The sequence below is a fragment of the Mauremys mutica genome, chromosome 7 (assembly GCF_020497125.1).
Source record: "Mauremys mutica isolate MM-2020 ecotype Southern chromosome 7, ASM2049712v1, whole genome shotgun sequence".
Taxonomy (NCBI): Eukaryota; Metazoa; Chordata; order Testudines; family Geoemydidae; genus Mauremys; species Mauremys mutica.
In genome coordinates, this window is record NC_059078.1 from 55,935,055 (window position 1) to 55,962,291 (window position 27,237).

General features: G+C 48.8%; 1 protein-coding gene across 1 annotated transcript in view; it reads right to left on the reverse strand.

The window, feature by feature from the left end:
• Positions 1 to 22,752: 22,752 nt before the first annotated feature.
• The window catches only part of SYNPO2L (synaptopodin 2 like), a 62,713-nt gene continuing 58,228 nt past the window's right edge, over positions 22,753 to 27,237 (reverse strand). Inside the window, exon 4 of the mRNA XM_045025324.1 lies at positions 22,753 to 25,096. Coding sequence (XP_044881259.1) covers positions 22,776 to 25,096 — 2,321 coding nt within the window. The 3' untranslated portion in view covers positions 22,753 to 22,775. The remainder of the gene's footprint in view (positions 25,097 to 27,237) is intronic.

The window sequence follows — 27,237 nt, forward strand, 5'->3', positions numbered from 1 at the left end:
CCATCTATGGCCCATTAACCCATTGGTACCACCGGAAGGTAAAATGCTCTTTCTCCTGAAAATAGTTTACAAAGGTTGACACCTTTTCATCCACTACCACAATGAAGTCAGCCTGGACAACAGGTAGTGAGGAAAGGGGTTTTGCCACTGTCCCTCCTGCATCATGCTAGTGAGAACTGTTTGAAGGGAGAAACTCAAGAAATCCCCAGTAACAAGCTTGGCTAGTCCACATGCATTGGACTTTCTGCTTCCTCGGGTTCTGAGCTGTAGTGAGAGTTTGGTCTGAATTCACCCCCTTCGTCTGTGCAGGGAGCTCTCACTGAAGTCAGCAGGCACAGCACACATGAGTATGAGGGGAGCCTTGAGTCCTGCACGGTTAGAACACCTCCTTGCAAAGGATCAGCTGATGTGCATTTATAGCACTTGTTGGAATGGATTACAGAGCAGCCTGCATGGAACTTCGAGGCCCTCCTGACCACTTTGTTTTCAAAAAAATTTTGCCCCGACCTCACTGTGCACCGCAAACCAAAACCTCGCTACCTCCCAAAACCATTTTTGGAGAAGCAGGTGACCTTGCTAGAGCAGACAGGCCCTGCTACAGGCAGGCTGGGCTCCTATCCCCTGGAGAGCCACTGTGAACTTGTAATGTACTGAAGCCAGGGCCACTGGACTCTAGTGATTTGCTTAATGAAGGGGGAAGAACTCTCCATGAGGCCTTATTCCCAGGGGCCAACATGCCAGTGAGCAGGCATCCCAGGAGCCCTCTTCAAGTAGTAAAAAACCACCTGCTGCCAGAACTCAGGGATGAGACCAGCCCTCCCTGCATATATGTGGCTCATAGTAATTGTCACATGTGATCTGTGAACTCCAGCGGGCAAAAGATTAGGAGGGGAGGATTTGATAAATCTGCCATAAGATTTTAAACCCTCCAGACTTAACACCACAGCAGATGAATGCGAGATCTCTAGCTACAGTTGAGAAGAACAGTGGCAACATCTAGTGGCTATTTAAATTATAGCTCAATATTGCCTGTGGTTTATCACACACCACAGAAAAGTACACCATACTTTACTGCATCATAAAGTTATCTTACGACATGCTACATTGTTCTTCCTTTGATCTAGGCTGCTTTAGGTATATGCTCCCATCAAGCACTTTAGAAAACGTTCTGGTCTTCAATTTCCCTTGTAGGCAGTACACTGGAGTTCAGGTTCCTCTTCATCTACCTTCTTAGCCATTAGTAATCCCCTGGCTTTGCTTTAGGCTCATTACCTTGGTCCTGCCCCCCATCCCCCAGTCTTGTAAAGTCTGTCTGGGTCCTGATCTGCTGTGACCCTCATTTGAGAAGGTTAACAGCGAATTTAATCAGAGCCATGGACATAGCAACTGGCTTCCAGTGTGTTTAAAGCCATCTGGAGTTGCTCATAATCTTCCTCACTAAGCTTTATTAAGCAAAACAAGTCACAGCCCCATCTTGCAGTCAGCACATATGCAGAACTTTGACTCCAGCAAGGACTGTACATGTGCCAGGACAGAAGACTCTAGCTTCTAGTGCCATCTGCAAGCTGCACCCATTCCTTGGACCCTCCCTCCTACAAGTCAGTTAGAAATATACTAACTGGGCCCCTTGGACACCATACTATTGACACTTCTCCATAATCTGAGAGGCAGCAGCCAGATTGTGTGTGGCCCTTGTGGGTATGGCTACTCTGCAATTAGACATCCACAGCTGGCCTGTGCCAGCTGACTGGGGCTTGAGGGGCTGGGGCTAAGGCGCTGTTTACTTGCCATATAGACATTCAAGCTTGGGTTGTAGCCCAAGCTCTGGGACCGTGCCACCTTGCAGGATCTTAGACCCTGAACCTGAACTTCTACACTGCAATTAAACAGCCTCTTAGCCCCAGCCTCAAGAGCCTGAGTCATCTGGCATGGGCCAGCCGTGAGTTTGCAGTGTAGACACACCCTGTGTGAATACCCAGAGGGTGGGGAGCGAAGGGCCTGGGGAAAGGAGTGTGATTCAGGAAGAGTCAAACATGTTCTGAACTACTGAGATTAGAGCTACACCTCCTTATGTCAGGAGTGATTTCAGCCTCTAGTCTGAAGGCTGCACCCTAACTGCTGCTGAGAAGAATATGTTCTTGGCTTCCATAGCTGCTGCAACTACTAACTGATTGATGGGTTCATTTGCATGTATGTTGTATCTGATCCCCTTTGTCTGATCTTTAGTTGTAACTCCCGCTCTTCCCTCTCAGTGCATGGCTTGTCTGTCTCTGATGCACCCAGCACAATGGAGCCCAGCCCCAACTGGGGCCTTGGAGCTACCATAGTATCACTAGTAATAACCCTAAGGGCCTAACGTTCGTGCTGTTAAGACGACTCCAGGCCCTGACATGAAATGGAGTGGCACTGGGAACACATCTGAGAAGCAAGGAGTAACACAACAAAGCATGCAAGAAGCAGAGATTTGGAAGCCCATGCATGGTGGTGCAAAGGGAGGCCAGTGTTTTGGGAATTTGCCTTTTCCCCTTGTATTAAAGAAGCCAGACATTTCAATATTACCTTTCCTTTTGGGATTTCTATGGAGGCATTACAGTATAATTGGCACTGACACAAATACAAATTGTTAATATCAACATCATGTCTGTCCTCCTTTATGGAGCAGAGTCACAGAAATCTACCACAGAAATTGATAAGATCAATTCATTTCAAAGTAAATACCCATGAAAGAGCCTAAGGGTATGTCTACACTATGAAATTAGGTTGAATTTATAGAAGATGTCTTTTTAGAAATCGTTTTTATACAGGCGATTGTGTGTGTCCCCACACAAAATGCTCTAAGTGCATTAAGTCAGCGGACTGCATCCACAGTACCGAGGCTAGGGTTGACTTCCAGAGCATTGCACTGTGGGTAGCTGTGGGTAGCTATCCCACAGTTCCCACAGTCTCTGCTGCCCATTGGAATTCTGGGTTGAGATTCCAATGCCTGATGTGGCAAAAACAGTGTTGCAAGTGGTTCTGGGTACATGTCGTCAGGCCCTCCCTCCCTCCATGAAAGCAACGGCAGACAATCGTTTCACACCTTTTTTCCTGGGTTACCTGTGCAGACGCCATACCATGGCAAGCATGGAGCCCGCTCAGCTCACTGTCACCATACGTCTCCTGGGTGCTGGCAGACGTGGGACTGCATTGCTACACAGCAGCAGCTCATTGCCTTTTGGCAGCACATGGTGCATTATGACTGGTATCCATCGTCATCATACTCCTGGGTGCTCTTTTAGCTGACCTCGGTGAGGTCGGTCAGGGGCACCTGGGCAGACATGGGAGTGACTTAGCCAGGTCATTCCCATCTTCTGCCAAGCACCTAGGAGATGACGATGGCTAGCAGTCGTACTGTACCATCTTCTGACGAGCAGCCAGGAGATGACAATTGCTAGCAATCGTAATGCATCATCTTCTTCCAAGCAGCCAGGAGATGACGATGGCTAGCAGTCGTACTCTCCCATCTGCTGCCAGCCTAAGATGTAAAAGATAGACGGAGTGGATCAAAACAAGAAATAGGCCAGATTTGTTTTGTATTCATTTGCTCCCCCCTCCCTCCGTGAAATCAATGGCCTGCTAAACCCAGGGGTTTGAGTTCAATCCTTGAGGGGGCCATTCTGTGTGACAGTTGTTTGTGCTTCTCCTTGATGCAAAGCCACCCCCTTTGTTGATTTTAATTCCCTGTAAGCCATGCCGTCAGTCGCCCCTCCCTCCGTCAGAGCAACGGCAGACAATCGTTTTGTGCCTTTTTTCAGCGCAGATGCCATAGCACTGGGAACATGGAGCCCACTCAGATCACCACGGCAGTTATGAGCACTATAAACACCACGTGCATTATCCTGCAATATATGCAGAACCAGAACCTGCCAAAGCGAAACTAGGCGAGGAGGCGACGGCAGCGCGGTGACGAGAGTGATGAGGACATAGACAGGGACATAGACTTCTCACAAAGTACAGGCCCCGTTAGTGTGCGCATCATGGTGTTAATGGGGCAGGTTCATGCCGTGGAATGCCGCTTCTGGGCCTGGGAAACAAGCACAGACTAGTGGGATCGCATAGTGTTGCAGGTCTTGGACAATTCCCAGTGGCTGTGAAATTTTTGCATGAGTAAGGACACTCTCATGGAACTTTGTGACTTGCTTTCCCCTGCCCTGAAGCACCAGAATACCAAGATGAGAGCAGCCCTCACAGTTGAGAAGCAAGTGGTGATAGCCCTGTGGAAGCTTGCAATGCCAGACAGCTACCGGTCAGTCGGGCATCAATTTGGAGTGGGCAAATCTACTGTAGGGGCTGCTGTGATCCAAGTAGCCCACCCAATAAAAGATCTGCTGATATCAAGGGTAGTGACTCTGGGAAATGTGCAGGTCATAGTCGATGGCTTTGCTGCAATGGGATTCCCTAACTGGCTCCTAACTGGCTGCAGCGGCACAGGAGCCAGCAAACAGAGCTGTAAACAGGGGAGTTTCAGGGGGATTTTACAGGGGGAGTTTTCTGGGGAGACTAAGAGACCTAGGCAGAGGAATTGCCAGGCTAGTGAAGGGAGTGGGTGGTGTTCTGCTGGTGTTCTGGTGCCTATTGGGGGTTTGTTATGCTGTAGGTGATGGTGGTTTGCTTTGGTTTGTGTTTCCTGGACTAACAGGTTTTAGGTGGGAAGGCTATGACCAATACAGAGGCAGCAGTGAAAGACACAGTGAGGATGGCTGGATGTGGAAGCTGTGGCATGTACATGATCCTGGAGGGGGTACCTGAAAAGAGTTTTGTCTGCATGAAGTGCCACCTGATAGAGCTGATGGAAGAAAAGATCCGAGGACTGGAGATGCAGGTGGAAACTCTGGTCGAGTTTAGAAGGGGGTTCGAGCAGATGATGGAGCAAAGACATGAGGAGGCTGAAGGGAAAAGCTCAGACGTGCAGATGGAAGCAGGGCCAAAGAATTCTAAGGGGAGACTGCTGTGTGAGGAAAGTGGACGGTGGAAGCATGTGACTAAGAGAACCAGTTAGAAGAAAAGACGGGCCAGTGAAGAAGAAATAGAGCTCAGGAACAGGTTTGCAGAGTTGGAAAATGAAGAAGGGGCACAGCAGGTGGTTGCTGAAGGTGAGAGGGCAAGGAAGAAGAGAAGAGCAGCTAGTCCTATAGGAAGAGGCAAAGAGTCAATGGAGACAACACCAAATATGAGCCCCAGGAGGATACAGGATGGGTTGCGGAGGATTGCAAGGGACAATAGAAATCGAGAGGACTTGCAGCCAGAGGGAACAGGGGATAGACCAGAGAATCGCACTGTCACCAGGAAAAGGCATGTCTACGTGATTGGGGACTCCTTACTGAGAAGAATAGACAGGCCTGTAACTAGAGCTGATCCAGAGAACAGAAGGGTGTGCTGTCTGCCGTGTGCTAAGATACGGGATGTGGACCTGAGGCTGAAAAGGATCCTAAGGGGAGCAGGAAAGAATCCGCTTATTGTCCTTCATGTGGGAATGAATGATACAGCTAGATTCTCACTGGAACGTATCAAGGGAGACTATGCCAGGCTGGGGAAGACGCTTAAGGAAATCGAGGCTCAGTTGATCTTCAGTGGGATTCTGCCTGTTCCTAGAGAAGGGCAACAAAGGTGTGACAAGATTATGTCAATCAACAGATGGCTCAGACAGTGGTGCTATAAGGAGGACTTTGGGATGTATGGCCACTGGGAAGCATTCATGGACAGAGGACTGTTCTCTCGGGGTGGACTTCACCTGAGTAAGGAGGGAAATAGACTTCTAGGATGGAGGCTGGAACAACTGATTAAGAGAGATTTAAACTAGGAATTTGGGGGTGATGGTTGGGAGATGTCCAGGTAATATCTACACCGGAATTTAACATTGAAAGGGAAGAAAACAAAGTAAGAAAGGATACAGCTGTGGGTAGGAGAATGGACATAAGGAGGAAGGGTAGTGTAGATACCAGTCTAATAAGTGATACTGGTGGTAGAATGTCTGTGCCTAATCGAGTAAAGAATGTCAGTGAAGCCAAACAGCAAAAATTAAGATGTTTGTACACTAATGCGAGGAGCCTAGGTAACAAAATGGAGGAACTAGAGCTACTGGTGCAGGAAATGAAACTGGATATTATAGGGATAATAGAAACATGGTGGAATAGTAGTCATGACTGGAGTACAGGTATTGAAGGGTATGTGCTATTTAGGAAAGACAGACATAAAGGCAAAGGTGGTGGAGTAGCATTGTATATTAATGATGAGGTAGACTGTAAAGAAATAAGAAGGGATGGAATGGATAAAACAGAGTCTGTCTGGGCAAAAATCACATTGGGAAAGAAAGCTACTAGAGCCTCCCCTGAGATAGTGCTTGGGGTGTGCTATAGACTGCCGGGATCTGATTTGGATATGGATAGAGACCTCTTTAATGTTTTTAATGAAGTAAACACTAATGGGAATTGTGTGATCATAGGAGACTTTAACTTCCCAGATACAGACTGGAGAACAAGTGCTAGTAATAATAATAGGGCTCAGATTTTTCTGGATGCGATAGCTGATGGATTCCTTCACCAAGTAGTTGCTGAACCAACAAGAGGGGATGTCATTTTAGATTTGGTTTTGGTGAGTAGTGAGGACCTCATAGAAGAAATGGTTGTAGGGGACAACCTGGGTTCGAGTGATCATGAGCTAATTCAGTTCAAACTAGATGGAAGGATAAACAAAAAAAGATCTGGGACTAGGGTTTTTGATTTCAAAAGGGCTAACTTTAAAGAATTAAGGGAATTAGTTAGGGAAGTGGATTGGACTGAAGAACTTGTGGATCTAAAGGTGGAGGAGGCCTGGAATTACTACAAGTCAAAGTTGCAGAAACTATCAGAAGCCTGCATCCCAAGAAAGGGGAAAAAAATCATAGGCAGACGTTGTAGACCAAGCTGGATGAGCAAGCATCTCAGAGAGGTGATTAAGCAAAAGCAGAAAGCCTACAAGGAGTGGAAAATGGGAGGGATTAGCAAGGAAAGCTACCTTATTGAGGTCAGAACATGTAGGGATAAAGTGAGAAAGGCCAAAAGCCATGTAGAGTTGGACCCTGCAAAGGGAATTAAAACCAATAGTAAAAGGTTCTATAGCCATATAAATAAGAAGAAAACAAAGAAAGAAGAAGTGGGACCTCTAAACACTGAGGATGGAATGGAGGTTAAGGATAATCTAGGCATGGCCCAATATCTAAACAAATACTTTGCCTCAGTCTTTAATGAGGCTAATGAGGAGCTTAGAGATAATGGTAGGATGACAAATAGGAATGAGGATATGGAGGTAGATATTACCACATCCGAGGTAGAAGCCAAACTCAAACAGCTTAATGGGACAAAATCGGAGGGCCTAGATAATCTTCATCCAAGAATATTAAAGGAACTGGCACATGAAATTGCAAGACCATTAGCAAGAATTTTTAATGAATCAATAAACTCAGGGGTTGCACTGTACGAATGAAGAAATGCTAACATAGTTCCTATTTTTAAGAAAGGGAAAAAACGTGATCCAAGTAACTATAGGCTTGTTAGTTTGACATCTGTAGTATGTAAGGTCTTGGAAAAAAATTTGAAGGAGAAAGTAGTTAAGGACATTGAGGTCAATGGCAATTGGGACAAAATACAACATGGTTTTACAAAAGGTAGATTGTGCCAAACCAACCTGATCTCCTTCTTTGAGAAGGTAACAGATTTTTTAGACAAAGGAAATGCAGTGGATCTAATTTATCTCAATTTCAGTAAGGCATTTGACATGGTTCCACATGGGGAATTATTAGTTAAATTGGAAAAGATGGGGATCAATATGAAAATTGAAAGGTGGATAAGGAACTGGTTAAAGGGGAGACTACAGTGGGTTGTACTGAAAGGTGAACTGTCAGGTTGGAAAGAGGTTTTGGGACCAATCTTATTTAATCTTTTTATTACTGACCTTGGCACAAAAAGTGGGAATGTGCTAATAAAGTTTGTGGATGACACAAAACTGGGAGGTATTGCTAACACAGAGAAGGACCGGGATATCATACAGGGAAGATCTGTAAACTGGAGTAATAGTAAACAGGAGTAATAGTAATAGGATGAAATTTAATAGTGAAAGTCATGCATTTAGGGATTAATAACAAGAATTTTGGTTATAATCTGGGGACACATCAGTTGGAAGTAACAGAGGAGGAGAAGGACCTTGGAGTATTGGTTGATCACAGGATGACTATGAGCCGCCAATGTGATATGGCTGTGAAAAAAGCGAATGTAGTTTTAGGATGCATCAGGCGAGGTTTTTCCAGTAAAGATAAGGAGGTGTTAATACCATTATACAAGGCACTGGTGAGACCTCATCTGGAATACTGTGTGCAGTTCTGGTCTCCCATGTTTAAGAAGGATGAATTCAAACTGGAACAGGTACAAAGAAGGGCTACTAGGATGATCCGAGGAATGGAAAACCTGTCTTATGAAAGGAGACTGAAAGAGCTTGGCTTGTTTAGCCTAACCAAAAGAAGGCTGAGGGGAGATATGATTGCTCTCTATAAATATATCAGAGGGATAAATATCATTATTTAAGCTTAGTACCAATGTGGACACAAGAACAAATGGATATAAACTGGACACTAGGAAGTTTAGACTTGAAATTAGATGAAGGTTTCTAACCATCAGAGGAGTGAAGTTCTGGAACAGCCTTCCAAGGGGAGTAGTGGGGACAAAAGACATATCTGGCTTCAAGACTAAGCTTGATAAGTTTATGGAGGGGATAGTAAGATGGGATAGCCTAATTTTGGCAATTAATTCATCTTTGATTATTAGCAGGTAAATATGTCCAATGGTCTGTGATGGGATGTTAGATGGGGTGGGGTCTGAGTTACTACAGAGAATTCTTTCCTGGGTGCTGGCTGGTGAGTCTTGCCCACATGCTCAGAGTATAACTGATTGACATATTTGGGGTCGGGAAGGAATTTTCCTCCAGGGAAGATTGGCAGAGGCCCTGGAGTTTTTTTGCCTTCCTCTGCAGCATGGGGCATGGGTCACTTGCTGGAGGATTCTCTGCATCTTGAGGTCTTTAAACCACGATTTGAGGACTTCAGTAACTCAGAAATGGGTTAGGGGTTTGTTCCAGGAGTGGGTGGGTGAGATTCTGTGGCCTGCATTGTGCAGGAGGTCAGACTAAATGACCATAATGGTCCCTTCTGACCTTAAGTCTATGAATCTATGAATAACTGTGGTGGGGCAATAGACGGAACCCATATTCCTATCTTGGCCCCAGAGCACCAAGCCAGAGAGTTCATAAACCAGAAGGGGTACTTTTCAATGGTGCTGTAATCACTGGTGGATCACAAGGGACGTTTCACCAACATCGACGTTTCACCAACATCAACGTGGGATGGCCAGAAAGGGTACATGATGCTCGCATCTTCAGGAACTCTGGTCTGTTTCAAAAGCTGCAGGAAGGAACTTTCTTCCCAGACCAGAAAATAACGTTTGGGATGTTGAAATGCCTATAGTTTTGCTTGGGGACCCAGCCTACCCCTTAAAGCCATGGCTCATGAAGCCGTACACACGCAGCCTGGACAGCAGTCAGGAGCTGTTCAACTATAGGCTAAGCAAGTGCAGAATGGTGGTAGAATGTGCATTTGGATGTTTAAAAGCGCGCTGACGCAGTTTACTGACACAGACACACCTCAGCGAAACCAATATTCCCATTGTTATTACTGCTTGCTGTGTGCTCCACAATATCTGTGAGCGTAAGGGGGAGACGTTTATGGTGGGGTGGGAGGTTGAGGCAAATCGCCTAGCCGCTGATTATGCACAGCCAGACACCAGGGTGTTTAGATGAGTACAGGAGGATGCGGTGCACATCAGAGAAGCTTTGAAAACCAGTTTCATGACTGGCCAGGCTACAGTTTGAAAGTTCTCTTTGTTTCTCCTTGATGAACCCCCCTCCTTGAACAGGAGTACTTGTGGCACCTTAAAGACTAACAAATTTATTTTAGCATGAGCTTTCGTGAGCTAAAGCTCACTTCTTCGGATGCATAGAATGGAACACACAGACAGGAGATATTTATACATACAGAGAACATGAAAAGGTGGAAGTATGCATACCAACAGGCACAGTCTAATCAATTGAGATGAGCTATCGTTAGCAGGAGGAAAAAAAACTTTTTGAAGTGATAATTAAGATGGCCCATAGAAGGTGTGAGGAGAACTTAACATAGGGAAATAGATTCAATTGGTGTAATGACCCAACCATTCCCAGTCTTTGTTTAGACCACAATTAATAGTATCTAGTTTGCATATTAATTCAAGTTCAGCAGTTTCTCTTTGGAGTCTGTTTTTGAAGTTTTTTTACAGACTCCAAAGAGAAACTGCTGAACTTGTCTGTGTGTTCTCCTGTCTGTGTGTTCCATTCTATGCATCCGAAGAAGTGAGCTTTAGCTCACGAAAGCTCATGCTAAAATAAATTTGTTAGTCTTTAAGGTGCCACAAGTACTCCTGTTTTTTTTGCGGATACAGACTAACACGGCTGCTACTCTGAAACCCCCTCCTTGGTTCACTCTACTTCTGTGTAAGCCAACTGCCCTCCCCTCCCCCCTCAATCACTGCTTGCAGAGGCAATAAAGTCATTGTTGCTTTACATTCATGCATTCTTTATTAATTCATCACACAAATAGAGGGATAACTGCCAAGGTAGGGGAGGGAAGGGGGAGGAGGGAAGCACCGGGTGGGGTGTGGGAGGAGGGAAGGACAAGGCCACACTGCACTTTAAAACTTTAAAACTTATTGAATGCCAGCCTTCTGTTGCTTGGACAAACCTCTGGGGTGGAGTGGCTGGGCGGCCAGAGGCCCCCACACTGTGTTCTTGGGCATCTTGGTTAGGAGGCTATGGAACTTGGGGAGGAGGGTGGTTGGTTACACAGGGGCTGTAGCAGCGGTCTGTGCTCCTCCTGCCTTTCCTGCAGTTCAACCATATGCTGGAGCATATGAGTTTGATGCTCCAGCAGCCTGAGCATTGACTCCTGCCTTCTGTCAGCAAGCTGATGCCACCTATCATCTTCAGCCCGCCACTTACTCTCTTCAGCCCGCTACCTCTCCTCACGTTCATATTGTGCTTTCCTGCACTCTGACATTGTCTGCCTCCACACATTCAGCTGTGCTCTGTCAGTGTGGGAGGACAGCATGAGCTCAGAGAACATTTCATCCCAAGTGCGTTTTTTTCACCTTCTAATCTTCGCTAGCCTCTGGGAAGGAGAAACATATGCAGCTGGTGGAGGAAAAAAGGGAAAGTGGTAGTTAAAAAGACACATTTTATAGAACAATGGGTACACTCTTTCACGGTAAACCTTGCTGTTAACATTACATAGCACATGTGCTTTCGTTACAAGGTTGCATTTTGATGGCTTCACCCGTCTCCCCACCGCGTGGCTAACAGCGGGAACATTTCTGTTCATCCACAGGCAAACAGCCCAGCAGGAACGGGCACCTCTGAATGTCTGCTTAATAAAACCACCCTATTTCAACAGGTGACCATGAATAATATCACTCTCCTGAGGATAACACAGAGAGATAAAGAATGGATGTTGTTTGAATGCCAGCAAACACTGGGACGGGACCATACGCTGTAATGCTTTGTTCTGCAATGATTCCTGACTATGTGCTGCTGGCCTGGCATGGTAAAGTGTCCTACCATGGAGGATGGAATAAGGCTGCCCTCCCCAGAAACCTTTTGCAAAGTCTTTGGGAGTACATCCAGGAGAGCTTTATGGAGATGTCCCTGGAGGATTTCCACTCCATCCCCAGACATGTTAACAGACTTTTCCAGTAGCTGTACTAGCCGTGAATGCCAGGGCAAATTAATCATTAAACATGCTTGCTTTTAAACCATGTCTAATATTTACAAAGATACACTCACCAGAGGTCCCTTCTCCACCTGGTAGGTCCGTGAGGCAGCCTTGGGTGGGTTCAGGGGTTACTGGCTCCAGGTCTAGGGTGAGAAACAGATCCTGGCTGTTGGGGAAACCTGTTTCTCTGCTTCCTTGCTGTGAGCTATCTTCAACTTCCTCATCATCATCTTCCTCGTCCCCAAAACCCGCTTCCGTGTTGCTTCCTACTCCATTGATTGGGATACTGGTGGCTGCACCCCTTAGAATGGCATGTAGCTCATCATAGAAGCAGCATGTTTGGGGCTGTGACCTGGAGCGGCCGTTTGCGCCTCTGTTTTTTTGGTAGGCTTACCTGAGCGCCTTAATTTTCATGCGGCACTGCCACGAGTTCCTGTTATAGCCCCTGTCCCTCATGCCCTTGGAGACTTTTTTCAAATGTTTTGGCATTTCGTCTACTGGAATGGAGTTCAGCTAGCACGGATTCATCTCCCCATACAGCAATCAGATCTCGTACCTCCTGTTTGGTCCATGCTGGAGCTCTTTTGCGATTCTGGGACTCCATGGTCACCTGTGCTGATGAGCTCTGCATGGTCACCTGTGCTGATCAGCTCACAACGCTGGCCAAACAGGAAATGAAATTCAAAAGTTCTCGGGTCTTTTCCTGTCTACCTGGCCAGTGCATCGGAGTTGAGCGCGCTGTCTGGAGCGGTCACAATGGAGCACTCTGGGATAGCTCCCAGAGGCCAATACTGTCTAATTGTGTCCACGCTACCCCAAATTCAACCCAGCAAGGCCGTTTTCAGCGCTAATCCCCTCGTCGGAGGTGGAGTAAAGAAATTGATTTTAAGAGCCCTTTAAGTTGAAAAAAAGGGCTTTGTCGTGTGGACGGGTCCAGGGTTAAATCGAGGTAATGCTGCTAAATTTGACCTAAAATCATAGTATAGACCAGGCCTAGGAGTCCATTGGAAAGAGGTTTTGCAATACCAGAAAGTCTAAGTGGAGGTACGCAACCTATGGTACGCGTGCCGAAGGCGGCGCACGAACTGATTTTCAGTGGCACTCATACTGCCCGGGTCACCAGCCTGGGGAGCTCTGCATTTTAATTTAATTTTAAATGAAGCTTCTTAAACATTTTAAAAACCTTATTTACTTTACATACAACAATAGTTTAGTTATATATTATAGACTTATAGAAAGAGACCTTCTAAAAACATTAAAATGTATTACTGGCACATGAAACCTTAAATCAGAGTGAATAAATGAAGACTCAGCACACCACTTCTGAAAGGTTGCTGACCCCTGTTCTAAGTAGAGCAAACCAACCTAAAGCATCAAATATAATAAGACGACAACAACAATGAACATCGTTAGGACATAAGGATACCACCAATGTAACTGACACAGAAAGTGATAATATGGACACCCCCTGGAGAGAGGAGGGCAACCTAGAGAAACATTACACAGAACAGTAGAGAAAGGAGCTAAATCCATCAACATGACATTCAGAAGCCTGTACACACCATCACAAGACCAGAATAAATGCTGGAAACTGGTGGACGCCCTACACACCTGAGGAGGTGGGAAGATAAAGAAAGATAATGAAAATTCCAGCCCTGCTATGCTAAAGACCTACTTTTATTATACAGCGCCTGATCTCACTCCTCGCCCTTCGTCATTCATTCTAATAGCAGCTGTTGAGTTCCCCGGCTCATTAAAACACCCACATAAGAGTTAATCTGTATGTGCAGTCATCACAAGGCATTGCTCACAGGTGGCTGCCCAGGGTCATGGAGGCTGCCACCATTAATAATAATCTTCAGGCATTTTGCTTCCCCATGGAGATGTGTCAGAGACGAGTTCACCTCTGCTCTTTTCTGTCTGTGCATCTCCACTCTATGGGACAATAGGATGAGGGAGATGTTCAGTAACTTGCTAAAATGCTCATGAAAACCCCCTCAGAGGTTGCTTGAAAGGTGATCTGCAAAGTTGATTTATGATTTATGATTGCTTCTTTATGGTTGATTTAAGAGGCTGAAAGAGGCATATTTAAAAAAAATCAGCCTTGAACACTAGAAATTCACATCCTATTTAAGCGGAGAATTAGCAAAAGAGTGATATCAAAAGAGCCAAGAGAGAGAAAGCTGAGCAATTGAGAGGGGAAGGGATTTCTATCTGGATCGTTTGTTTTCACTAATATCCATCTAACTCCAATGCCTACGTACACTTTGTGAATGAAGAAAGCCTTTGTTAAAGACTTGACACCCACACACACAAGTGCACAAGCCCCATTTAAAAAACTCCCTTTCAGGTCACCTTTAATATTGGAACAGGAGAAAAGAATGTACCCCACAACTGTACTATGGGGAGCAGTGTGGACCAAGAGCTCAGCCAGAGAGGACACAGGAATTGCCAGAGCAGACCCAAAGGCCATCAAGCTCAGTATCTGCTCTCTGACTGTAGCCACCACCAGATCTGCTGGAGGAAGATGCCCGAAATCCCAGAATGGGCACTTCTGGAATAATTTCCCTGTAACAACATCTTTCCTCATCCAGCATTAGACCTGGCCTCAGCCTCTGTTTCTCTCTTTGTCCAGGAAACCAAACCTCCATAACTGGCACTATTGTAGCCTTTTATTCTATTTAATGTTAGTCATATCTAAGAGGGTTCTGCTCTGGTGGCTACAGTCTCAAGTTCATCAGAGCTACCTCTTTTGTTCTAGATTTAGAGTTCATAGGAACACATAAAACTACAGGCAAATAACACATACAATTACAAGAGCATCTATCTTTTAGTAATTTTATTAAAGTTACCAACAAAGCTATAAATGTCACAGCATATACAATTCCTATAGATACATATGGTGAACTAGTTATACCTACAGACATACTCACATCCTCCTAGATGGTGTTAGAGTCTGTTGGCCCTCTCGCAGATTAACCATTAATATAATATGGGAGTGGTTCCTGCTGGAGGTTCCCATAGGAAGCCCAATTTCCCTGATCTGGGCACCCCTTTTTATACTGTGAGTCTTTCTATATCCACATTCTGTGCATGTAAATGAAAGTGTCAGCCCTCACTTTCTTATTGGTTTATGTCCCCTGGAAACACAAGGGACCCCAAATTCTATAGGCTGGGTAGGTTCTTGTCAACATTGACGTACCACCTTTGTCTGCGGTTAGGGCAAGTGTTAGAGACAATATTTGTTGCTATAGCATTTTATGATTTAATTTTAATCTTCCCTGCTATACTTTCACAATGTTACCCATTAGTACCTCTTTCCCATCATCTTTTGGGTTATTTCTCAGCCATTTCTTGTCTCCAAGGCCTAAAATATCTAAGCTAGAGTCTTGCAGGCCTTGGCCTACAGGCTTTTGTGTTTCAGCTTGTCTTACTCATGTCTACTACATAGTTCCTCTAAACACTGACTAATATTATACTTTTATAATCCTACAAATCAATTCTAATTAGCATACAGTGAATATATGTAATATAACATTGATTAATCATACCATCCCACAATAAATGGATACCAAACTAAAATAATTGGCTACACTGTTGAAGAGCAATCTCCTTCTGAGATGTGGTTCATTAGCCCAAAGTTAGCATCTCCTTGCCTTCTCTGGCTCAGCAGTCCCACTTAAGGGTTTTGCCCCCTGCAGGTAGCTCCATCCAGGCCTTTCCCTCGGGCTGCTAGTGATAACTTCTTCCCTGCTCCTCCCTGACCCCGGAGCTCCTGCAGATGCCTCCCTGAAGATTTCTCTCTCCTCTTTATCCTCATATCAGAACCTTAGGCCTCAGCACATGCTCTCCCCACTTCCCAGATCTCACTGCCACTCTGGGGCCCCCGTCCTTGTCTTAGTCTCTGGTGTCTCTTTCCACTCTCTGGGGGACCAGGTTCCCAGGAAGCCCCAGTTCCAGGCTCCCATCACATGAAGCCTAGCTGCCTGACCTAACCCCATTACCTAGCTGGAAGATAACTAGATACAGGTAGGACTGATTCCAACTCCTCCTAAAGTATAGCCCACACTGTGACACTGTCCTGTGGGGAAGTTTCTTCCCAACCTCCATCAGGCAGTGAGTGGTTGGTTTTAAAACCCTGAACCAACGTTATTTTTGTTATTTTAAAATGTATGTAGGTATTAAATCCTATTATAACTGGATGTTCTCATCATCCATGTACATCTCCAGTCCTTTTCTTGACTCCTGATAATCTCTTGGCCTCAACAATATCTTGTGGCAATGGTTTCCACAGGTTAATTGTGGGTTCTGTAACCATAACATTTCCTTTCATCGGTTTTAAATGTGCTGCTTGGAGTGTTAAATGGGCACCTCTTTGACTTTTATAAATCAAAGGGAATAAAAAATATAATTTCATCTTCATTGTGTGGTTTTTATATACAGTGAGATCAAATGGAATATGCAGGGAAGGAGGTCGTGATTTGGCCGCTCTAGTATCTGAACAAATCAAGTGACAAAGGCAATGGGTAAAGTGCATATCAGAAGTTTATTCCTCTGCACAAACAAGTGTAAAGTGACTGTAAATCAAAATCACAAAAGAAAACTATTTCCATACATATAGAAACCAAACCTGGTTCTCCTTCCATGGTCACCACCCCTCAGGTCTGTCCCCCTCTCTGAGCACTGACAAATTTCTTCCCAGGAGCACAGGGGAACTGCTAGACCCTGCAGAAGGAGGGGAGCAAAATCTAGCTAGTGAACAATCCTTGGTTGTACCTGACTAGTGTGTGATAAACAAATGGGAAAACAAAAGGGGGGTGTTCCTACAGGTGTCCTTAGTGCAGTGGTGCCTAGGCCAGGGGTGTGTGGAAGTGACAGGGAGATGACACTGCTTACCTTCGGGGCACAGCTAACAACATCTCAGTTGTTATCCATCAAGAGCAGCTACAAACCCCATAGGCCCCTGAAGAGAGGTTTGGGGAGGGGATGGCAATGTCCTCCAGCTATCTAGTCCCAAATACTCCTGCTGCAGAGAGAGAGGGGACGCTGAATCCCACTGGAGAACAGACCTGCTCTGCTGCAGGTGATGGGTTATCTTTAGGGCCCTACCAAAGTCACGGCTGTGAAAAATGTGTCACGGCCCACGAAATCTGCTCTCCCCCCATGAAATCTGGTCTTTGTGTGCTTTTACCCTATACTATACAGATTTCACTGGGGAGACCAATGTTTCTCAAATTGGGGGTCCTGCCCAAAAGGGAGTTGCACGGGAGGGTGTCATAAGGTTATTTTAGGGGGATTGCGGTATTGCCACCCTTACTTCTGCTGCCTTCAAAGCTGGGCAGCCAGAGAATGGCATCTGCTGACTGAGGATCAAGCTCTGCAGGCAGCAGTGCAGAAGTAAGGGTGGCAATATCATACCATGCCACCCTTATTTCTGCGCTGCTGCTGGTGGCAGCTCTGCCTTCAGAGCTGGGTTTCTGGACAGCAGCTGCCACTTTCCAGCTGCCCAGCTCTGAAGGCAGTGACACTGCCAGCAGCAAGGCAGAAGTAAGAGTAGCAATACCACAACTCTCCACCACCACCACCACCACCACCACTCCTTTTTGGGTCAGGACCCCTGAAATTACAACACCGTGAAATTTCAGATTTAAATAACTGACATCATGAAATTTACAATTTTTAAAATCCTATGACCATGAAATTGACCAAAATGGACCTTGAATTTGGTAGGGCCCTAGTTATCTGTAGGCAGGAGCCCCTGTGCCCTCCTTTGGAAGCCTGTCCTCAGCTTATCCTCACTTTCCCACTGGCACACACAGCTGTTCCCTAGTCTTGTTCCTGCTCCTTTATCATCAAGACTCAGGGGAGGGGAGTGGGGAGCAGCTGCTGTGGCCAAAGGCAGCTGCTTCTTCGTACCAGACTCATATGCGACATCTCTACCTCAGTCAGCCCATTAGCTCAAAGCTTCTACTCAGAGCCACCAGCGCTAGGCATAAGCAGACTAAGCAATTGCATAGGGCCTGGAGCAGCTCAAGGGGGGCCCCTATTCCCTTTTTATTATGTGTTGGGGGGCACAACTATTCCTGCTTAGGATCCCCAATAGGCTAGTACTACCTCTGCTGGTGGATGCCACAGTGGGCTCTCCTGGTCCAAATACAGGGAGACCTAAATACCTTTCCTGTCTTGCAATCCCTGTAATTTTGTAACCTATAAACATGCCAGAGAGAGAAGGGAAAACCATGGGGATCTATATAATGGACCCCTCACTACGTGTCCAAATGCTCAGTGAGGGTTGGGACTGTCTCTGAAGCATGGTGGTGAGCTAGAACTTTACACAAACTTTCTGCCTAAACAGCTGGTGAATTTTACAATGAAGGTAGGCTCCAGGCAGAAGTCACAGGGGCTGGCCTTCTGAGGGGTCAGGCACCAGCCTCCTGCGAAAAACTCCACTACGGAGAATGAGCCAACCCAGATCCGCCTAGGGCTGGTTAATGGGATGATTAGCTGGGTGGTCATTAATTTGTTAATGGGGCACTCCTAACCCTTGCAGGCCCCAGTGTCCAGGTAGTAATTAACTACCACCCAGCTACTCATCCCATTAACCATCCCCAGGCGGATCTGGGTTGGCTCATTCTCCTTAGCAGAGCTTGTCACAGGGAGACTGGTGCCTGGCCTTTCAGAGGGCCTCCCATGTGACAGTGAGCTGCCCCACTTTCAGCAAGTGGTCATGAGAGGGGTAACTGGCTTCTCCAGAGTAGTTATGGGATGGAGCCATGAACCACTCCTCCCCACTTCCTGTTCTAGTTGGGGGAGTTTTTTCCCTGCTCTGGTGTGAGGTAGTGAAATAACAGCAGTAAGTTCTCAGCTGCAGTCCTGGGAGGAGGCTCACTTTAGTTGCACTGAATCCTACCTCATGCTAAAAATGCACCTCTTGTATTCTGTCCTGTGACACCCCTGGGTCTCTCCTGCATAGATGCTGGCAATAGTGGCAGAAGCCAGCAATGGTGCGGACAGGCACTGTGTAGACTTCTTCCCAGTCCCAGGTACAGCTCAGCTGATGCATGCATCTCAATCCTGACTCACACCTCATGTCTATTGCAGCCCTCAGTCCTGGCCTGCAGCTTCCCCTGCTGCTCCAGTCCTGGTCCTTGCCTGAACACAGGTGGACAATGGTGGGGTCAGGATGTGACGTGAACTGATGTCAGCAAAACGCTAGGCTGAGAGCCATCTGACACTCCTCTAACTTGGTTCTGAGTACAGATTTGACTCCAGGTTTCTAGGGGTGAAATCCCATATCCAATGCACAACCCCCACCCTCCCTGTTCTCACCTCTTACTCTCACGTTAGTACATTTCTCCATATTAGGACTCCAGATAGGTCAGATTAAATCACCATTAATCCCAGTTTCAGATACTCCCTCTTCCTGAGACCCTCATGTGCTGAACTGGAGCTCCCAACACAGTCACTCCCTGAGAACACGCCCAGTCTCTTCTGGATAATTCTCTGACAGCCAGTGGTATTAGAGCAACCACTTGATTTTCTAAGGGTCTGTCTTCACTAGGGAGTTAACTCAAGCTTTTCACAGCCCCAACCTCATGCCTGTCCACACACAAAACTCTAGCTGTTATCTGAGTTTAATGATGCTTCCCACCGGGGCTAATTAACTCATCATGGGTCTATAAACTAAAGCCCAGGTTAGGCTTTCACTTGGGCTGGTAACCCACCCACTTTGCAGTGTGGACCAAACCATCTGAGTGCTAATAGTCCTCCAGCACCTTCCCCCAATTCCTCCTGTGTGCCCAGAAGGAGAGACAAGTTCTCCTCAAATGCTCTGGGAAACAATCACACAGGAGCTCAGGTTACTGCCGTACAGAAACCATGAGCTATGGCCCTTGAAGTCCTAACAACACACATGGGAGAGTGCAGTACCAGTGAGGACACTAACTCAGGTAGGGCCTCACAGCATGGCTGCTCGCACCCAGCCAAGGCTAATATTGGGGGCTCTGACCCTGGCACAAATCACCTAAGCTGCACCATGGCTCATTAACGAAGGACCCTTTGGGAAGTTCCCCTCAGCCCTGCTGGTGGCTGCTGGGCTGGTGAGTGAAGCCTGGAGAGGCTGCCACTGCCTCCAGTCCTGTTGCTTCTGCCTCAGAGCTCCCAGTGGAACGTGCACTACAAGCTCTGGACCCGGGACACAGTGGCCCAGCTGGACTGGGGCAAATGTGAATGAAGCTGGCATGAGAATATGTTTATTTTACTTTGATTTTGTTCCATCTATCCCAATGATAGAGCTGCCTCTCATTGTGTTAGGTTCCCCCACTCTCTCTGTCCCAGCAGACCATTGGGATGAGGTACCAGAAAGCTCTAGAACCACGTACCAATGGGGCATGCAGGAGCTCTAGTCTCTCATTGCAAAGGGACCTACATCATAGGGCTTGGCCACACTGGGCTTGAGACCATGTGTAGAAAGCGAGTTTGGGTTTGGTTTAAGTGCTGTTCCAGCCAAACTGTTTTCAGACCCAGTTTGGTCAGACAGTGGAAACAGGGCTGTTCTGTGCTCTCCTCTGAGCTCACTGCTCTGCCTGAACCGAACCTGGTTTTGCTGACCCAAAGCTTTAGATCAGTCTCCTTTAATCTCGAATCAGAATTCAAAGGAAGGAGCATGCCTGCTGACTTGGGCAAAGGAAGGAGCATGCCTGGGCTAGGGGTTCATAGCTTAGGCCTGGTCTACACTTAACACATATGTTAACATAGCTGAGGCACTCAGCGGTGTGAAAAATCCAGACTCCTGAGCACCATAGCTATGGCAGCCTAACATCTGGTAAAGATGGAAGAATGTTTCTGTCAACCTAGCTACCGTTGCTTGCAGGGGCAGCTCTAGGGATTTTGCCACCCCAAGCACGGCAGGCAGGCTGCCTCCGCAGGCACGCCTGCAGGAGGTCCACCAAAGCCGCGGTACCAGCGGACCCTTCGCAGGCAAACCGCCGGAGGCAGCCTGCCTGCCGCCCTCCTGGCACCGGCAGAGTGCCCTCCGTGGCTTGCCGCCCCAAGCACACGCTTGGCATGCTGGGGCCTGGAGCCGCCCCTGGTTTCTTGGGGAGGTTACTACAGCAATGGAAAACCCCCTTTGGCTGTGGTAGGCTGCATCTACCCAATGAGGTTACAGTGGCATGACTATAGCGCTGTAGCCGGGCCACTGTAGTGCAGTCATGGCCCTAGTCTCAGAGTCTCACTTCTTGGAGGTCATCGGGGGGGTGCGGGGGAGGGCTGTGAATTCAGTGGTGGTGATCCCACTCCCACCCCTTTGGCATCAGCAGCGTGCATGCTTTCTCCTGTCTGCAGGATCAGGCTAGGAAAGCAGCTGAAACAAGAGGGAGGGGGCAAGGTTGAAGAGAAGGAAGGCAGACTGCAGGAAATGTGCAACCCAGAGCTCAGCACGCACCCACCCACCCATGGCCCTTGCTGATATCCTGCATGGCTACCTGGGGGAGGGGAGTGCTCCCTTGTCACATGTCCTTGGTGTAGGGAAGAGTCCATGCACAGCTCAGGTGTCTGAGGCAATCCTGCCCTAAACCAAGTTATGAAAGGAATGACTAACCACCTACCCTCAGTGCCAGTGGGGGAGGTGTGTGGCTGATGCTTTCCAGGGGATTTTAGGCTATTCTGTAACTATCAAAACCTCTGGGGAAGCTCTAACTGGGTTAATGTGACTCCTCAGGCACTACTCTTCTTCTCCCCATTGCCTCCAGCTGGGCTTAGTCAGCCAACGTGAGGGGCCAACCTCCCCAGCTGAGCACAGAGTCCTCAGGGGAACTTCACATTGCTTATCACCTCCACTCCAGCAGCCAAAATGCCTGCCAGAGCGGAGACTGACCCAAAAATCTGGTATGTGAATCTAAAGTCAGCTCCAACTCCATTACAAGCTAGCCCTGCACAGCACTCTCCCACAGAACCATCTCTCCCACATACAGCATCTGAACTACACAGTCAATAGCTGGGCCTCGCTTTGCTCTTCTGGCTTCCCAGGAAACCCCTCCTTCCCTCTCACATTCCCCCAGACTTACCACAGGCCCACATCGACCTTTCAGCCCTTCAAGCTACCCTCTGCTGCTTGGAGCCCGCTGGAATCACCTCCTTGGGTGAAGGGCTCTCGGAAGCTAGAATTCCCAGGGTGGAACCCCGCTGGCTTCTCAAACACAGCCCTGGCTGCTGGAAGAGCATGAGCACTCCATGGCTGTCCTGAGCAGGCCGAGCAGAGGTTCTGTGACTCTGAATAGATGCCCACATCCCTTTCCTGTCCCAGTGTCCCCTAAAGCACCTGCTGCTCCCCTGCACAGGCAGGCCTGGGGAACACTGTCTCATTTCTCACTTCACTGGGGTGGGGTCAACCCTGGGTTACAGTCATGTCTCCGCCACTCACTTCCCATGTGAGCCTGGGTGGGACCCTTCTGCGCACACAGTGCCTTGTTGTCCACAGCGATGGGATGGCAACTGCCTTACTGAGGCACTGAAAGGGTTAACAGAGTCCTGTTTCTAAAGCCCACTGGAGATGAAAAGTGCTACCCACCTCTTAGCATGACAGTCTGCCCCTCCCATTCCCCTGGCCCCAGAGACTGGGTTTCATTGCCATGTAGATGTGGACAGAAGCAGGCTGGAGACTATCGCCCTGTCTCTGCTTTCCTCCTGAGTCCTCTGACTCTAGCTACAGCTGGGAAAGCTCATATTGATGCTGCCAGGCTGAAAACAAAGGGGGATGGGGGACCGTGAAGGGAGTCCCACCCCCCTTTCTGCCTTTTGCTTCACACACCCCAATTTATTGAGCTCACTTTAAAGAAAACCCAAGGAAACTATCTTGGTCGGACACCCTGTCTTGCCCATGGGGGGAGGGATAGAGGAGACAGCTACTGGTTCACTGGTGCCCGGAGCCTGGCCTCCACACATGCGCCTGCATCCCAGTTTTGGCTGCTGAGAACCTGGGTCTAGCTACTTGGAACCCGGAGGAGGAGGCTGGGTGTGGGGGAGTCCCTTGGCCCACCTGACTGAGCTCTGGGGAGCTTTGGTACAGCTTCGGGGCCTGGCTGGGACTGGCCTGGAAAGGGGCAGGGGTGGAGGGTGCGGAGGAGGTCATGTTCGTCTTCCACACTGGCTCATCCAGTGTGGTGGCGGAGCGGGGAGTGAGGACTGTGGGTGCCAGGCTGCTCAAAGTGGGCATGGGAGCAGGTGTGGAGAACCGCCGGATCTCGTAGGTCCTGGCTGTTTTCACAGGAACCTGCTTGGCTGGGGTGAAAGACAAGCTGGACTGCTGGGCTGGCTGGGGTGGAGGGTTCTGTGTGTCAGTGCTTGGGGGCTCCCCAAAACAGAACATAGCCGACTTTAGCTGGTAGGGTTGATGGCGCATGAAATCAATGGCCTTGATCCCCGATTTCTGGCTGGGTGCCTTTTTCACTTTGCTCTCTGCTTTGCTAGCCTGAGACTTGCTTGCTGCCAAGGGGTAAAAGGGGGAATGCAAGGGGTTGTAAGCTATTGGAGGTGGGGCACGGATGTTGGATGAATACTTCCATGATGATGGTAGAGAAGGGGTGGGTGAGGGGGCCCTGGGCTTGGAGCCTGGCTTCGGTGCTGCCTCCACCACAAACTTGTCCATGCGGCTCTGTCGCTTGGCGAAAAGCTCTGCCCCTTTGCCCTTCAGCTGTGGCATGTCATGGGCACCATTTACTAGTCCGGCAGAGGCACCTTGCTGCTGAGGCTTAGGAGCTACTGGGGGAGGGGCCTTGAACTTGCGGCCTGAGGGCTGCATGAAGTTGCAGGCCTCGGCTCCTAGGCTGAGGAAGTCCTCCTCAGGCCCAGACTCAAAGCCCGCCCCTGGGTGGTCGCCTTTGGGTTTCTCATCCAGGTTCTGCACCAGAGACAGAAGCTCAGGGTTGGGTGAATTCTTCTTCTCTTCTATGGTATTGAACATGGGCTTCTTGCTGCTCCGCCGGCGAGCCTCCTGCAAGATGCCAGTTCGGGGGGCTGGCACTGCAATCCGCTGCTCCCTGGATGTTAAGGGCTCAGAAGCAGGTCGTGGAGTAGTTGGGGAGACAACAGGATATGGCTGGCTTGGTAGCAGAGAGCTGCTCACCACGCTGGGTTGCTGCAGCGCTGGGCTGATATACAAGGAGGAAGATGTCCCTCGTAGTTGAGGTGTTGCTGTAGCCCCCGCTGGCTTAGAGGGCGTGGTTAGAACTATGGAAGCCGTGGAGGTCATGGCTGGGTTTGTGAGTGTCTTAGTCTCAGGAGAACTTCTGCCTGTGGCTAGCTGTGGTACCCCTGGTGGTGTTGGCCTGCCTGGTGCTGGAATATACAGAGATGTTGAGGAGCTTGCTGGACCATTGTGTGCCATCACTGGTGCAGCGGGAGGTGGCACAGGAGTTCCTGGTGAGAAAGGTGGAGCAGCGGTGCTCTGCCCCCCCAGACTGCCACCGCTTTTCTTGGGAGCCAAAGGCCTGAAGATGACAGAGGAAGTCACAGGACGCTGCCCCGAAAAGCCGGGAGTGAAGGGCCGTGCAGATCTGTTGAAGAGACCCTCTGTGCCTGGAGATGGCTGAGCACCTCCTCCAATGCTGCCCAGTGGAGACTGGACCTGAGCAGAGGTAGATGACGGCAGCTTGCTGGATAACTGCACTGCTTCCATGTGGATACTCAGTGGGGCCGTGTTGGCCTTCTGTGGAGTAGGCACTTCTCCGTTCATCACGCTCTGCATTGGCACGACACCTGGCGATGGCTGATGGCTCTCTGGCTTCTGAGCTGGGGCTTTCTCCACCATATACTGACCAGCCCTCTCCCTCTGCTGCTCAAATAACCGTGCTCCTCTGCCGGAGGCTTCACTCAGACCTTGCTGAGTCTGCCCCAGCTGCTGCTCAGACTCCAGCTTGGGCTTTTCAATGTCCAGGTAAGTGTTGTCCCAGTCCGAGTGGTTGGTTAAGCTTCGGGCATCTGAGAAGCCTTCCTCATCAAATTCTGACTCACTGGTTGGGAAGACACCATCCTCCTCCTCATAACAGCGGTCCTCGTCGACGCTCCCAAAGCTGACCAGAGTGTACTTCTTAGCTCTCTGCCTGCGCTTCTTGAACATCAGCACACCCTTGGAGTGGGGGTTCGGCGCATCTGTCAGCAGGGACGCAATCGTCCTGCATTTAGTTTTGGCTTCTTTCACATTCTTCTCCTGTGTGCTCTCACTGCGGTGCAGCTCTGCAAGGGACAAAAGGAGGCAAGTTCAGGGCTCCATAGAGGACTGGGCTTACAAAGCTTTGGCAACAACTGGACTGAGTGTTTCTGGTGTCCATACAATGAGAGTCACTCCCACCTCACCCTTGACCAGAATGTTAGGGAAAAATGACTTGAACATAATGAAAATTGCAGCCCTCTCTTTTTCCATGCACACACCGTGAGACGGGCTTCCCCACCTACTGCCAGGGACCCTCACCTTCCGGACAGCCAGCCTGTGGCAGGGGTCAGAGATGGCTCAGTCCCTGTTACCTCCTCAGACCCAGTGCTTTCTCTCAACAGAGATGGCCAAGGGTCTGAATGAATGTCCTGGGGGCTTGTGTTGTGGATTTGTGACCGCAGAAAATTGTTCCTGTTACCCATCAGGACATTTCAACCTGCACTTTGCAATTTGCACCAGGGTGGAGCAGCTTGTGATCACCCCTCGGAAGCCCTGCTGGGAGAGCTGGCCAGAGACATGTCCCTCCCTTTTCAGAGCCCTGCTTCCTGGGAGAAGCGGGAACAAGCAGTCCCAGTGCTCCCCAGAATGCAGCAACCACTAGGGTGAGCAGGCCCCGCCCAGGTGTGCAAGGGCAGGAAAGCGTCTTGCTCCCCCCTCCCTAGCCCCATGTGGGCTGCCTGTGAACTGGGCTGGACAGTGTCAGTGCTGAGTGCTATGGCGATACTGTGTGCGCACCTTCACTGCCCCCTGAAAGGTGCAATAAGGACAGTACAAAACCTGCAGCCGTGAGAGCAATGTTTCACGCTCTCCCATAACCTCTTGCCTGTGCCCAGCCGGGACAGAGTCACTATGCACTTGAGCAGGAATCCCAGCTGCCTGCCCTTCAGAACTGGTCAGCCAGGCCAGAAAGAATCCTTTTGCACAGGCTCTCCCGTGGCCTTCACTGCTGGAAAAGCCAACACCTGTTGGGGCCTTGGCCGAAAAACACAGGCTAATCATTTTCCACCATCTCTGCCAGCCTGCTGACCAGCAAAGCCCATGAGATGGGACAATGTGTTCTCTGCCCGGTGTGCAAGGTGAGAGGGGAGCTCTGGAAGGGTCAAGGGTGAACCCAAGGGCAGCTGTGAGAAGAGTTCATAGGCACAACTAGAGACTTAGGCCTGGTCTACACTAGGGTGGGGGGTCAAACTAAGGTACGCGACTTCAGCTACGCAAATAGCGTAGCTGAAGTCGAACTACCTTAGTTCGAACTTTTTACCTGTCCAGACGCTGCGGAATCGAAGTCCGCGGCTCCCCCGTCGACTCCACCACCGCCGTTCGCGGTGGTGGAGTTCCGGAGTCGACGGGAGCGCGTTCGGAGTTCAAACTATCGCGTCTAGATTAGACGCGATAGTTCGAACTCCGAGAAGTCGAACGCTACCCGTCGACCCGGCCGTAAGTATGGACATACCCTTAGACTCTGAAACCAACAGAAACCTGAAAGAAAAAATAATCTCCAAGTGATTTCTCATTCCTTTTTCTTGCTCCTGACCCTTTCCACTGGGGGAAAAGATCTTTCCCTGCTTCTCATCTGCCCTGCATCCCTTTAACAGCAGCCTCTGTGCTTCAAGCAGCACCAAGAGAGAGGACAAAGATGCTCTCAGTAAGCTTCCACTGCACAGCGTCTTCCCCTGTCCTTTGAGCCCCAGCATTTCTGTGGCAGAGACACAACACGCAGTCCTGCTAAGGCGACCCCCACTGGATCTAGTGGGGAGGGGGGGGACAGAAGAGAGCACCAATATACTGCTGGAATGTTGCTAGTTCTCCCCAGGACGTGAACTGCGCAGCCTCACAGATCTCACCTTGGGCCACTTTACTCCAAGGCATTGTTGCAACAGGGAAGAACAGCTGTGGCCAAGTTAGCCCACAATGGGGAGGGGCAGCAGTGGGCACAGAGCTTACCTAACCATGATACCAATGAGTCCTCTTGGGCCCTCTGTATCACCCCTGGGGCCGTAGTTTCCCTCTCCCCCTTCCCGCCCTCAAGCAGCCCATCTGCAAAGGTCACAAAGCTGTAGCATGAGTCATTCGGTCCCTGCAGCTCCCGGTCACCCCATTCAGGAATATCATCCACTCCCACCCCAGGCTTTTAAAACAGGCTCTGGAATGTCAGAGGGGTTGTGAT